General features: G+C 41.1%; 1 protein-coding gene across 1 annotated transcript in view; it reads left to right on the plus strand.

Annotated features, from left to right (window-relative positions):
- Nucleotides 1–10,973: 10,973 nt before the first annotated feature.
- LOC128311028 (translation initiation factor IF-2-like) overlaps nt 10,974–14,906 on the plus strand; it is a 246,909-nt gene continuing 242,976 nt past the window's right edge. The window contains exons 1-2 of the mRNA XM_053199632.1: nt 10,974–11,039; nt 12,429–13,091. Coding sequence (XP_053055607.1) covers nt 10,974–11,039; nt 12,429–13,091 — 729 coding nt within the window. The remainder of the gene's footprint in view (nt 11,040–12,428; nt 13,092–14,906) is intronic.

The raw sequence follows: 14,906 nt of genomic DNA on the forward strand, positions 1-14,906 counted from the left end.
AAAAAACCCTAGCTTGACCCTACTGTTTCCCGAGGTACCGCTTTATACTGTTCAGTTCTTTCCCTGCCAAATTTCTCTGTCTGGTTTCCACACCCTAGGACACTGCCGGAAATTTTTCTTGAAACATTTCATGTAAGTAAAAACACCTAGCACATAGTTGGCATTCAAACATTTGTACCTTTTCCTTTGCATAAAATCCAAGGGTTTACTTTCAGACTCTGTCTTCTCTGATCCCCCCACGACATTCAATGCTATTGACTTCCATCTGGTTGAATTTCTCTTTAGGTTTTCCATGTCATCTCTCTTTTCAGATTTCTGTGTTTAACTGGCATTCATTTCCATTTCCAAGTCAACACTGCCCTGTCTTTTCGCCCATACTTTCTTTGACCTCTTTGATGACCCATATTTTTCATCCTACTCTTTACCCTAAATAAGCTCATCCATGAGGCTATAATCCTCTAAAAGTGAAATACTCCCAATTCTGTGTAGTAACTTCTAATCCTCAACCATGCTCTAAAACTGTCTATTAGATATTCCCACTTGCAAGTTCTACTGTTAACTCAAAAGTAGTATTTCTCCAACTGAATTAATAATTTCTTATCCTAAATCAGCTACATTTACTTAACTCCCACTCATTCATAGCTTCAGCATTACTCTCATCGCTCAGACTTAAAATTTTATTTCACACTTGACTTTAATTTTTTCTTTCCTTGTTTTTATTTTTTGGTCTATTAAGAAGTCTAATACATTTTTAGGTTCAGTAAAGCTTTTCTTGAGAAATGACTCTATATCAACTAGAGCCGATATACCATCGTTTCCACCCCCAACACCAACGTTAATACTTTCTCTAGTATTTGTTAAATCACAAAACACTTGACAAATAGGAGACACCTTTCAATTATGTTAATATGTGCAGAATATAATATCATATTTTACTTTTTTATTAAATCTCTTTCAAGAGAGGTGCCAAAATTTTGCCTTGGAATCATAAAAGGTGTCAACAGGCTTCATCTTCCTACAAAGATATAAGGGTTCTTCAGTAGTAGGGTAAAATCACCTTTGATTCACAGTGTTACCTTCCTCAGAAGAGTATTAGCTTTGTGTTTGGAGAATATAAGATGAAAAACCGCCTGACACCTGGGGAGGGAAACTGAAGTGGTCTCTGGGTGGCTGACATTGAACCAATCTGGACACCAAAATGTTGAAATGAAAGCTACATGCGGTGGGAGCTCAAGTGAGGGCACTTTATTCTCGTGTAGCATTGAGGGGGTAGGTTCCTGCTTCCTTGCAGAACCACAGTGGCTTGCACTTGGATCTGGATTGTCATTAATTCAGTGGTGGATTGGCATTGACTCTGGAATTTTGTAGAACCTAGCTTCAACTGGGCCAACCATATAGCAGCAAGAAGCAATGCACATGACTTTAGTGTTCTTCCTGTTTAGGTGTGCACATTGGGTTGTATGAACACTGGGGGTTATGGTTGATGGGGCAAGGGAGGGTTCTGAAGAAGGTACATGACTACCTATAAATAAAGACATTAAGGGCTCAAGATATTATTTGGAAAAATGGATGAGATTTTATTGTATTTACATTCCAAGTTTTTAGGGCATTTTATTTTAGTTTCTTGTGCAAGCACACTATAATTTATCAGGAATACAGGTTTGCTCAGGATGGTCTTAGTTTACAACAGTTAAACTGGTGTAGTTTTGAATAATTTTCTCTTTTACCTTCAAAGATTTCCTACATTGCAAGATATAGTGTTACCCTCTCTAAAAATCTCCAATTCTGTGGGCTTGGGTTGAGGAGTGGCTTTTTACATCCCATAAAGTCTCTAGATCTTGGGACTTCGGTCCTCAGACAAAAAATGTCTTGTATATTTTGAGTCTGCATGCATGATGAAAAAGTTATACTTGACCAACAAAAACCTACCTAATTAACGAGATTCCCACCAAGGACCAGGTGGCTGCCTCACACGTCCATTTTTAGGCAAGGCAAAGAAGGAAAGCAGGTTTCCAGCTTCTTCCATCCCACCCAATGGGTGGGATGTGTGAACTCTGCTCTGAGGTGTTTATTTCACAAAAACAAGAAGTATAGGATAGTTCTGTAGTGAAGGGGTGGGCAGGATAATTCATTCTTTTGAAAAACAGAGTTAAGGCCCACTAGCAAGACACAGCTCAATGAATCTCAGGCTCTCATCAACTGGATTCACCTCTCTCTTTTTTGGGTACATGTAAGAATGTTGCCTTTAGCTCTTTTTCCTCACAGGAGGAAATTTTATGGACAGTCCCCAAAATACATGGTGTATGTTCTTCAGGCTATGGTTTTCTGTTGGTGTCCTTGTTCCCCATATATCTCTTTTCTGATATAGTCTATGCTTGATCACTGCAAATGTAAAATGAATTCAGTTGAACTTTCAGGGCTCTCTACTATTTAGACTCTGTTTATGACCATAATCTCACCTATCTTGTTATTATAGGCCCTGATCAAAGATTGCTTTTTTCCTACCAGTACAGTCTCAAATTTCATGGGCATGGAATTGAGCTTGGGATCTGGTGAAAATGAAGATTCTGATTCATGGGTCTGGCTTGAGGCCTGAGATTCTGCATTCGTATCTAGTTTCCAGGTAATGAATTTGCTCCTGGTCCTCTGTACTACATTTGGAGTATCAAGGCCGTATATAGCCCAATTAAAAGCTCATTTTAAGCCCATTTCCTCAGAACATTCAAATTAAGTGTTGCAAAATTGTCTTTGGTTGTTCTTAATGGCAGACTACTCATTTGTAGTATATCTTCTCAAGTATTACTATTTAAGTGCTTCATTTTCACATGCTGTCACCCCTGGTAGACAAAAAGTTTCTTTACAGCAAGAATTGTTCTCTGTAACTTTGGCAATCTCTTCTAGTGGGGGTCACACTCCCACATAGTAGGTCCACAACAGATTTGCTGATTGATTAATCATCCTTAAGGAATGCCTTCTTACCATTCCATCCCGTGAGAACTCCTGAGATATATTTAAATTTACACTTTGGCAACAAAAAATGTTTTAAGCCAAATTATAAACTATAGTAAATGAGGAAATATCAGAATACAGAAGAAAATGTGTATTTGAATTATTAAATTACAATGCTTATGCAAGAAGTAAAGGCCTTTGTTATATTAAAGATAATATAAGTCCAAATAGACTTTAAACAGGACACCTGGGTGGCTCAGCTGATTATTTGACTCTTGATCTCTGCTCAGGTCATGATTTCGTGGTCCTGAGATTGAGCCCCACGTTGGACTCTGCACTAACAGTGCAGAGCCTGCTTGGGATGCTCTCTCTCCCCCTCACTTACATACTCTCTCGCCCTCTCAAAATAAATAAATAAACTTTAAAAACAAAACCAAAACAAACAAATAGGCTTAATGGACAAGGTTAGGGGAAAGTATGCATTAATGTATTATTGCTTTGATTACTTGATATGCACTCTGGAAAACTCACAAATCATGAAATTATAGGTTATAATTCTGATGATTATTTCCAAAATTATTTTAACTGATTCTTAGACACAAATATGATCAACTTGTGTGGGTAGATCACATCCTTATGGAGTTCCTGTTAAAGAGTTTTGAAGGATTTCAATAGTTAGATGGTCTACAGAAATAACATGTAAACTCTCTTCTTTTTAGAATTTGAAACAGAGTTGGAAACCTCCCACAGACATCAGGATATAACAGCCTGTAGAAGGGCTGGTGAAAAGTTTAGGGAAAAAGAAAAAAAGTAATAAAATGGCCATAAATCCTGACTACAGACTTTGGATCTCAGTTTTCAAATGAATATATTGATTGAGTCATTTCCTATAACTCTCAAAGGTAGTCAGATGCTCTTGAGTAAATTTCATGGATATATGTGTTTCAAAATAAGTGCTTTGCCAGGGGTTTACACTTGCCTTCAGTAGAACAAATATCTGTCTGTGATAACTTTAAGCTTTTCCTCATCACTTCTTAAGGATCTCAGAGTTCAGGAAATAAATTGGAAGAATGACATATTTTCTTATCATTTATACAGCACACTCTATGAGATTTTTGTTCAATTTTGCTTCATTTTTAAATTAATGAATATTCCTTGGGCATGTGCCAAATATTCTTTGGCATAAGAATGGCCAGCAGTCCATTTATATTTCTGCACTCGAGCCCTGTTTGTAGCATTGGTAAGAAAGAACTGGTTCTTTTCTAGATGTTTTCAGATATATTAGTACAGATTTATTGTAAAGGAGATAATCATTTATCTTCACCAGCACCAGAAGCCATCATTCTAACTGGATACTGTATACAATTAAAGGTGGGAGACTTGAATAAACTTTGATTCTTATGCAGATTGATCATAACTGGTATTAACACAGAACAAACATAGTTGTTTGACAGGAGTAACTGCCACCTTTTTAGGTAAGACTCCTGATTAAGCTGGGAATAAAACTGGCTTCATAAGTGCTTATGACTTCAAGTTTATAAATTACTAGAAAAACCTCACTAGTCTGCAAAACATCAAGGAGACAGACATTAGCATTTCACATCTGCTCTCCTATGACAGTTATTACAGGAGCTGAGATATGACTCCTCATTCCCTGTCACGTGATTCAGTCCCTATCCATCCTTTTAGGATCTCGGATTGCAGATTGTGACTTGAACCAAGTGTTTGTGCAGAAGAGCTATGCTGTGAGTGAAGTGTCCGGAGTTTCAAAATGAAGTATCCGGGTTTGTCATAAGCAGAAGTGGGGTACTTATTAGGTTAAATAATATGTTCCTTTTAAGAAAGAGGAAATATTTAAGAATTTTTTGAGAACAGGAAGTCAAAGCCCATGTGTACATACATTCTCTCATACACATGCTTATGATCCTATTTGGGGGTCAATAAGGAAGCATTTAAATAGTGGATTTTAATGAAATATATAAATCAGAAATATAGCTCATTCTCACCAACCATGTAGACTGAACTCCACGTGTAATATATTAGAACTCAGGTTTAAAAGTTTTTCATTCAGTAAGTCAGATTTATATCTAATCTATACTATATAAAATGTAACATGTAGGTTGACTATTTTGGGATTGCATGTAGTGACAGGTAGCTGTGGAGTAGATGAAGTTAAGGAAACAAGATGTCTTCATCTTATATTTAACTTATTATTTTGCCCGAGGGCTGTATCCTCTATTTGTCTGTTATTCATATTTTTTTAATAATAAGTTAATTTTCCTATGTTTGATTTCCTAACAGCTATGGTTAAGAGGGCATTTTGTGAGTGGAAGGAGCAAATCAATATGCTGGTCTGTGCTGGTGTTTTAGTTCCTAAAGGCACCTTGCCAAAAATATCAGAAAAAAACCAATAACCCATAAATGAAAGCTAATGAAATTCCTCCCCAAACTGGCCTTAGTCAATCCCTTGGTATTAGAAAAAGTTATACTCTTGTCACCATGCTTGGTGGAATAAAACTGAGTACAATTTTACTAATATCTGTCCACACTCAGTTACTACAAAGGTTCAGGACTCTTCCCCCACCCCCCACCCCCTACGCCCCCATTCCATATAACTTCCAGTAGGACTTGGAACTCTAAAGACATAGAAATAAACAGGGTTCCCATTAGGGGAAACGAATTTTGCAAAAGATCTGTCGATTTGAAGGGCAGCACTCTCATGTTTCTGAGCTTTTGACATATTCAACTAGATTCTCTATAGGGCTGAATAATTAAGGGGTGACACAACCTTTTCATTTAGGACTTATTTTGTACTTATTGACCTTTTCTTGAGAATGCGGCTCTGTATTCACTGATAAGTGCAATTCAATGTATGATTCCTCTCCCTATATATTGAACTACTCAAACAGAAATTCCCTTACCTGATTGTTTCTGAAAGGAAAGGAGAACACTCTTCTCTTGGTGTGTCTACCTTGCAAACACATCTTGAGATTTGATTTGCACTGTTAGTGTGAGGCAAGAAGTGGGGAACTTTTTCTAACTTTATCTTTTCTCTATATCCTCTGGCATGTAGAAAAAAAATCACTCTCTGTTCCATTTGATTTTCATGCTACCTAATTCTTCCATTTTTGCTTGTTTCCTCCAAAAGATAAGAAATGTGTGCAAGTCAGGGTTGACCAAATACTGGAAATCAGAATCTCTTTTTTTTTTTTCCTCCCTCCTACTTAGAAAATCTAACAGAAACAGAGCAGGTGCCTTGAAGAAATTAAATACACCTGGTTTATTTTGCTTCCATTTTTTATTTGTTATTTATGGGAATGTGGGTCTGCTAGGGAATTCTAAGTCATAAAGCTTAAGGCAGGTGCCAACTTCCTCTTATTCATGATCTGGGTGTGACTCAGGGGTAGGGATTGATTGTTGCAGGGCTTTTTAGAGGAAACCTTACCATGGGTTAGTAGGATCAGCATCCATGCAAATGTAGCATTAAGAAGGACATTTTTATGGGTCAAAAAATTCGTGAGAACAAGTAAAGGTGACTTAACGATGGAAAAATACATTAATACCGTGAACTTAATATGGTTTTAAGGGTTGTGTACACTCTACATTTTCTAGAGGTTGATAATTTTACTGTCATAGTTGGCAGTGCAGAAAAGTATAAATCTGATACTGGTATTCAACTGAGTACCTCTGAGAAACTCACACAACTGCCGATAGCTCTTAAACCTGTCCTTAAAGAAGGTTCTTGGTGCTGCTCGTCTCCAGACCAACAATAAAGGTTGTTACGAGGCCTCTGGGAAAGAGAAATGTGATTCTGAGCACTGATGAGCACAGAAATGCAGGACTCACAGCTGGCCAGTCTTGCTCATTTTCTTCTGGGCAACCAAGGCTATAAACAAGGGGGAGTGGGAATGGCCTGGAAATCAATTTGCGGAATATTAAAAAGGTCACCATGGTGCAGAGAAATATGCTGCAATACTTGGAAGATATGATGGGCTAGACATGTGTGCCACATCTTTAATGACAATAATTGTTACACAAGAGGGGGACATGTCGCCAATCTCCTGTTAATGGTTCTTCAGAACAGACCGAAACCTATTTCCAGGACCTTCATTTTGAGCTCTTTTTCTATTGTGACTTTGGCTAATGTATTTTGCAGCACTTTTGTTAATCACTTCTTTTTCAAATAAGCTTTTTAGTTTGAAAAAATTTTAAACCCACGGAAATGTGACGTCTATTACAACTCACATCTATTCCCCTATGTTACCTTTCATTAACGTTTGTCACATTTGCATTTTCTCTCCTGATTATATCTATATCCAATCTATATATCTATATCTATATCTATATCTATATCTATATCTATATCTATATCTATATCTATATCTATATCTATATCTATATCTATCTATATCTATCTATCTATCTATCTATATGGTGAGACGCTTTCTTATTTTCATGTACAAATAAGAAACAAACCTTCTTATTATTAAATATTTGTTGTTGTGGCCATGTCCGTGTAAGTTCAACTGACTTCTCTTAAGAACAGGAACACTTTCTTATGTTACCTCACTGCTACTTTCAAATTCTATTTTTAAGAGTCGTCTGATTTGAAAATTTAGCTTTTTATTACCTTTTCCAAGGAGATCAACTCAAAAATGAAACAACCCCAGGTGTCTATAAATGACACTGTCCAAATGAAGCCCACCTTGTCATGCACAGCAATCTCTTTCCCCAATATTCCTACATGCCTTTTCTTGTCATTATCTTTATCTACTTTTTTTTCCTTCTACATTTCCTCATCACAATTGATATTTTTAAAGGCTACTTACTGCTGTTCTCCATTCACCTAAGCAACTTAATTACATTTCTTGGAACTGCCTTGCTTATTTAAGTGTATATGCCTATAAAAAGAAATCTATGTGACATTTTGCAGTTTGGCGGTGACTATTATTTCCTTCAGCCTGGGTAGGAGGAGACTTCATTCAAACTTTAAGAGCTTTCCAGAGTAAGCAGTTCAGTAGCTGATGTAGTAATTAACATTGTGGCTATTTGAAAAAGCACAGGCAAATACAGGCTGGTAGATCACCCTTAGAAAGCCTTTTCTCTTGTCAGCAACTCGGCACCTGATGTTGTGGCTGGCAGCTCTTTCGACCCTCTCCCAGGAGCTCTCATCGGTTAAACACAGAAATGCCACTGATCCTAAAGAAGTCTCAGAAAGAAAATGCAGTTTAACAGTCTATTTCAGAACTTTTCAAAAGCAATTGCCAAGTAGAGAGGCAGGGTCTCCTACTCTAAAAAAAGAGCTTATCCCCAAAAGAGTCTCTCCTAAAGGATCCAGGTTAGTAGCCTGAAATCAATTCAAGCAGCTAAAAGGATGAAAGGAGATTTCATGGTCCGGGGTGTCTTCTTTTGAGTCTCTGGTTGGGGGTTTTCTTTGGCTGCCTGACTAGAAGCAAAGATTAGTGACACAGTGCTTGCTTTCAGTGATCTGTGCTTCTATGCTTTTCCCTGGAAGGAAGCCCAGGCTGTGGGAACGGGGGTGCTTTTAACATTTGTAGGTTAGGATGGACAGGATTTACATAGCTACATTCACACCAAGGCACCAAGAAGAAACAGTATTTACTTTTTGAGAATGACCAGGGTTTTCTTTCTTCTTAAAGCTACTACAGGAAGAGTAGCCTCTTTGGGGAAGGTAAATGGGCTGATTGGTGTAGCCAGAGAGGGCAAACTCTTCATCGGCTTTTATGCTCTAGATCTGGTGGTTTGGTTAGAGGAGGGAAGGGATCATGTTTTTTTTTTTCCCTAAAGTTTTTGTGCAATTTAGTACAATCACTGAATTCTTCACAGCCGTATCTATAACTGTGGTGCCTGTACCTTTTAGTTCTGAATACTGATTTTTTTTTTTTACCCAGTATGTAAGAGTAGGTAAAAACAAAACAAAACAAAACAAAACAAAACAAAACAAAACATGTTGCATACAAAATCATCCCATAACTTTATACTTTGGGGAATTAGGTACAAGAAATTTCTTTTAATAAGCTTGGTGCGGCCCCAACACATTGGTTTCATTCTGGGATAAGTTCTCAGGGAGAGCAGAATACATGCCCCCAAAATGTGCCACTTTGGCATGTGGAGGATTTTGAGCTGAAGGTAATTAAGACCCAGCAGACTCAAGGAAAACTTTTTTTTTTTTTGCTTCTCTTTTTTAATTGAAAATAATTTAGATAGAGAGCTTGTACCAGGACTGTATATGAAAGATAACTTTTTACATTAGAAATATTTATCTGTGTGGCATGGCAAACATTTGTTTACCAAACATTTGCTCTTCTCATTTTCCTGTGAATTGTCTTCTTCCCCTTTGAAGCCCCAGATCCCTAACCGCTTCTCCTTAGCTAGTGCCTGTCTTTGGGGTCTTATACCTTTGGGGCTCCCATACATACGAAATTTGGTTTTTTTTGTTAATCTGTCTTGGGTCGATTTGATTATTAGACCCACCTAAGAAGCCAGAAGGAAAGAAAGGAAGTTTTCCACCCCTGCAGTCGCTTTTGAAAACAAGAAAATGAAACAAATTTCAAGATTCCTAATAATTATAGGGATTGACTCATAATGGGACAGTGGTTCTCAGAGTGTGATCCCTGGAACCATAGCATCCTCATCACTAGAAACTAGAAGTGACGGTCAGGACCACCATATTTAAGAGCTCAATAGAAGTTTGCTAAAGGTAATGCTGAATTCTTAAATCTAAAGGAGAATGATGCCACTAATACCGCATTATAAGGCAGTGGGTCCCAAAGTTCAGTGTGTATTAGAATAATTAGGAGGACTTGTTGAAATACAGAGTTCTGGAACTCACCACAAACATTTCTCATTCAGTGGGTCTGAGGTGGGAGGGAGTCAGAATCTGCGTTTCTAACAGGTCCCCAGATGGTGCTGCTGTTGTGGGGACTCTGCTTTGAGAACCATTGCTCTGAGACAGGTTTTCCTCAATAAGAACCTCTGCAGTGAGTGTGGGCGTGGTAGCCATTAAAATTTCTCAGGTGATCTAATGAATAGTCAGCTTTATGTCCCACTGCACATCATCTCAAAATAAGTGGTTCTCGGTACTCGTTGCCCATGAGAATCATCTGGAAATCTTTAAAAAAATCCTGACACATAGGGGCACCTGGGTAGCTCATCTGGTTAAATGACTCTTGGTTTCAGCTCAGGTCATGATCTTGCATTTTGTGAGTTCAAGTTCCGTGTTGGGCTCTGGGCTGCTGGTGCGAAGCCTGCTGGGGATTCTCTCTCTCTCTCTCTCTCTCTCTCTTTCAATAAACAAACAAACTTAAAAAAAAATTCCGACATCTAGATGCCAATCCTGGAGGTTCTGATATAGTTGTTTTGAGATGCAACCTGGGCACTGAAAGTTTTGAGAACTCCCCAGGTGGTCCTAGTATGCAGCTAAAATTAGGAACCACGTCCCTTAAAGATACCCTCCAACTGTCAGAATTTCATGATGTTAGCATAGTCCTATGTAAAGGACACAGCACTCAAGGAAAACAAACATCCCTCTAGGGACACAAACATTCAGTCTATAGCAAGCATGCAAAGCGTTTAACCTAGTATCTGATACATGCAATAAATATTAATTCTCTCTTCCCCTCTGTCCTAATATTATTACTACTTCCCTTATGTCACTCTTTTGTCTTTGAACATCATTAGAATCATCAGTGATGAAAAATGTCATCTCTCCCTCTCTCCCCTGCCCCCATGTATTGAGCTGCAACTTTCTGACCAATGTGCTAGGCACTTGGGGATACAGGGATAAATAAGCTACAGTCCCTGCCCTTAGCTTACCCAGTCTAATGAGGAAGGAGACAAATAAATATGTAAGTATTATACTTAAGGTGTGAAAAGTGGGTACAGAGGCAGCACAAAGAGTGAGACCTAAACTCAGATGTGGGACCCTGGAGTGTTTGGGGAGGCACCCTGAAGTTGTTTAGTTTTAGGGGTTGAGCAAGTTACCCAGATGCTGTACTGGGGGCATGGGGGAGAGTGGAGGGGAGAACATTCCTGGCAGAGAACAGCCTATGCAAGGTGGGGCTGAGCAGGTGCTATTTGGGAAAGCATAGCATAAGTTAGTAAGTTCACCTTGCTTGGGAACTGTGGGGCAGGTGTGAGGGATGAAGCAGAAGAAATAAGCAGGGGCCAGATCATCAAAGATCTCTGCCAGTGGTTCTCAAAGTGTGGGTCCCAGACTGACAGCATCAACATCACCTAGGATCTTGTTAGGTTTACGCATTCTTATGCCTCACCCTATTCCTTATTGAAAGGGAAAAGTTGAGCATGAGTATGGGGCCTAGAAATCTTTTAATAAGGCCTCTAGGTGATTCTGATGTATGCAAAAACTTGAGAAACACTCTTCTATTCCATAATAAAAAAATGGCCATTTTCCTTGAGGAAATGGCAAAGTATAGAAGAATTTTATAATTTTAGATAGGACTACTATATTTTGAAGGCTTGCTCTGGAAGTCAGGTAAAAGACAAGATGCATGTATGGAGCAGGTGTGAGTCCTGGGGGTAAGATCGTCTGGAGAGGTAAAGAAGAAATTTAAGACACTTGAGTTAGAATGTAGCCTCCGTGTTTGTGTAGGGCTCATAAAAATATATAAGGTCTAAGATGTAGGAATAATATATGACTCCTGCCCACAGGATGTTGGTAATTTAGACTTCGATTTATTCCTTCTGAGAATACTTTCTATCAACCCCAAAGAGTGTCATTCACATTTATTGACACCACAGGGAGAGCCTCCTTATTGCCCCCCCCCCCCCAGGAAATTTGTGTTGAACTGGTACCAAAAAAGGCTGTTTAGTATATGAAGCAGTGAAAGGTGATTGTTTGAACAGCAAAATAAATTGATTGGATCATAATTTGATACTCCAAATAAATATGTGTACATTTATAAACACATTCTTTGGGCTATATGTGGGGAACAGCACAAATGTGAGCCGCATTTGCAACGGCAGTGAGAGAAGTGGCCACTGAAAGCTGGTGTAGCTAGGGATAGCAAAGGGCCAGACTCGATGCTTCTTTCTGCTAGATTCTTGCTTATTCGCAGCAACAGAAGCAAGCTTGCATTCATGGCTGTAGAGAAAAGGTGCCAACTGGAGAGTGATCTGTCGGAGGACACTTAACTAGAGGCTGGAATATACATTCAAGCCTGTTCTCCAGGGCTGAGAGGGAAGAGAAAAGGAGAGGCTTCCTTGGTTGAGAGAGGAAGAGAGAGAGAGAGAGAGAGAGAGAGAGAGAGAGAGAGAGAGAGAAAGATTTTTCAAGACAGTTGACAGCTGTATCTTCCCGCCACCACCTTCGCTCCAAACCCATGTGTCTCTCTGCTTGGTGTCTGACATAAAACAAGGAATGAACCCGCATTTGTCTCTGTGCTTTCAATGAAAAAAAGTCGGTTCACAAGGACGAAAACGAGCGCAGCTGAAAATAGGTGCATGACTTGTTGAGCATACAAATCATTTCCCCCTTAGTCTCCAAGGGAGGGGGAAAAAAAAGCCCTCTTACTCTCTCCTTGCAGCCTGTGTTCTGCATTCTGGAGAGGAGGCCGAGGCAGGTCTTCACGCACTCCCGCCGCCGTCCCCGCACGAAACTTTTCTCTCCCGGCCTGCTCTGTCCCTCCCGCCCGGGCAGAGACGGTGGGCGCCCAGCGTGCCCCTCTGAGGGCACGGGCCCCAGACCCCGAGAGGCGTCTGTCTCTTTAAATTCCAGCTGCGCGGTCGGGAAACAGCGCCACTCGGCGCCCAGGCCGGCTGGTGGCTTCGAGCTCGCTCGCGCTCTCGCTCCCGGCTGCGCGCCGCGGAGGGCTCGCTCGGCCCGCGGGCTGCTCGGCGGCGGCGGCGGCGGCGGCGCGGGGCGGGGAGGCGCGGCCCGGCCGAGGAGGGAAGAAAGAGCGAGCCGGGCCGGGAGAGGCGCCGCGCCCGGTCCCGCGCCCACGCTCGGCGGCCCCAGCAGTTTCCTTCGGGGTGACGAGGATGTGCCTGGGCTGCGGGTTTTTTTTTTTCCTTCTCAAGACGATTTCCATAGTAACCTGATCAAGTGGCTCAGTATCGCAAACCTGAGGATTTCCGCGGCCCGCCGGCTTGACCTCAGTCAGGTAACGCTGGGCTCCCGTTCTCTTCCATTGCAAACCGCTGCGCTCCTTCCAAACTTCCTTTTGTGGAAAATCGCCCAGCCCGACGCAGCCCGGGGTATTTGCAACAGCGTGTTCCTTCCCAGGTGCCTGCCACGGGTCTTCTTCCCTGTGCTCCCCCAGGACCTATGACCACATTATTAAAAAGAAAAAAAATTTTTTTTTTTTTGGTCGTCTCCCTTCCCTTTTTGATTTTCCCATCTCTCGGCTTTTCCCTAGACTAGTGATGGGGGCGCCGGGAGCAGTCGGGGCGGGGGTGGCTAGCGCGGTCCAGGGAGTGGCGGGCTCGGCTGGGCGGGCTGCTGGGGGCTACTTGGGGCATCTCGGCGTGGCCTGCGCTGGGCTGGGGTCGCGGGGAGGGCTGTCTGCACCAGGGCGGCGCACCGGGGGAACCCCACGGCTCCAGACGAGAGAGCGAGGGAGGCAGGCTTGGGGGCGATGGAGCGCTCGGCTGGGTGGCTGGCGAGCGTCCAAACATCATAGCTTTCCTTCCTACTCCCCCGCCCCTCTTCGGGTTTCTCCCTTTCTCTTTCCCCGTTCTCATTTCTTTCTTCCTTTTCTCATCATCAGCTCCATTCTGTTCCCTCCCTTCCCTCTTTTTCCTCCCCTCGGTTCCTTTTTTCGTCTCCCTCTTAAAAGAAAGGGAATCGTTGGTAACCCTTCCCTTCTGCCAACATGGGAAGAGCCGTGAAACCTGCAGCGTGGCCACCTCAGCCAGGTCGTTTTCAGACTTGTCCTCATCCATCAACATATTTGTTTCCTGAGTCTATTGATCTCCCTCGATTCTGCAGAAATGTATTCTAAGCTGGGCTGTATGTCAGAATCAGAGTTCTGCAGCTCGCTTCCGTGCTCCAAGTATGACATGTATTGTAAGGGCTGAATATGTTTTTAAATCCTCCTAAGCCATGGATGTAAAGAAATCTTACGTTTTTAAAAATACGATCTTCTACAGAAAGTCTCAAATTATTGATCTATACGTACTCTTCTTTGAATTTTAATTTTAGGGCACTTGAGAGATACCCCCCTCCCCCTCCCCCAGTTTATGAGGAACATGCAACTTCTGTTGCCTTAATTATCTCCTCTTTAACCCTCATTCAGTTTTACACTTTCCAGTTACATGAATGAGTGGATCATAATTAAGGTTTAGAACCTTGCTTCCTAAAGTCCCAGCTGGCTGAAGTGGCATCCTCTGGTAGAAGGTGTAACAGAGTCAAGCGGGTAGAGGGTTCAGACAGACCATGCCAAGGAATAGAGAAGGCATAGCAACTCCTCTGTGAAAGACATGAGACCTAAAGACTAGATTCAGACTTTAGTCCTGAGGACACGATAGTACAATAAAACCCGACTTTTGCTTTGGTTCTTAGCATGTGTAGAGCTGTACTAGGTAGGTCTAAGTTAAAACTTATTTAAAAGTGGAGCCGCTCTAGTATGGAACCCATTCTGCCTTGTTTATGTTTGAGGTACTTCCTCACTATGGTTTTATTTCTCCTTGAAACATGAGATGTCTGTATCATGTGGAAACAAAGGGATAAGACAGGACAGCTTCCTTTTAACCAGAAATAGAAATTTTGTGGATTTTTGTTTCCCGAAAGATCTAGTTGTTACGCTCTCAAGTTTTCCTGAGGTCAAAAGATTTCATGGGTGAAAACAATGCTAATCAGTGGTTTTCCTCTGGTCTGTTTCAGTGGTATATAGTTCATATAGAAAAAGGTCTCTGTTTTAGTGAGGTCCCCTTGCCTCCTTTCCTTTGTCTGCACATTTGTTTTTAAATTCAACTAT

This window comes from Acinonyx jubatus, chromosome B4 (genome assembly GCF_027475565.1).
Source record: "Acinonyx jubatus isolate Ajub_Pintada_27869175 chromosome B4, VMU_Ajub_asm_v1.0, whole genome shotgun sequence".
Taxonomy (NCBI): Eukaryota; Metazoa; Chordata; class Mammalia; order Carnivora; family Felidae; genus Acinonyx; species Acinonyx jubatus.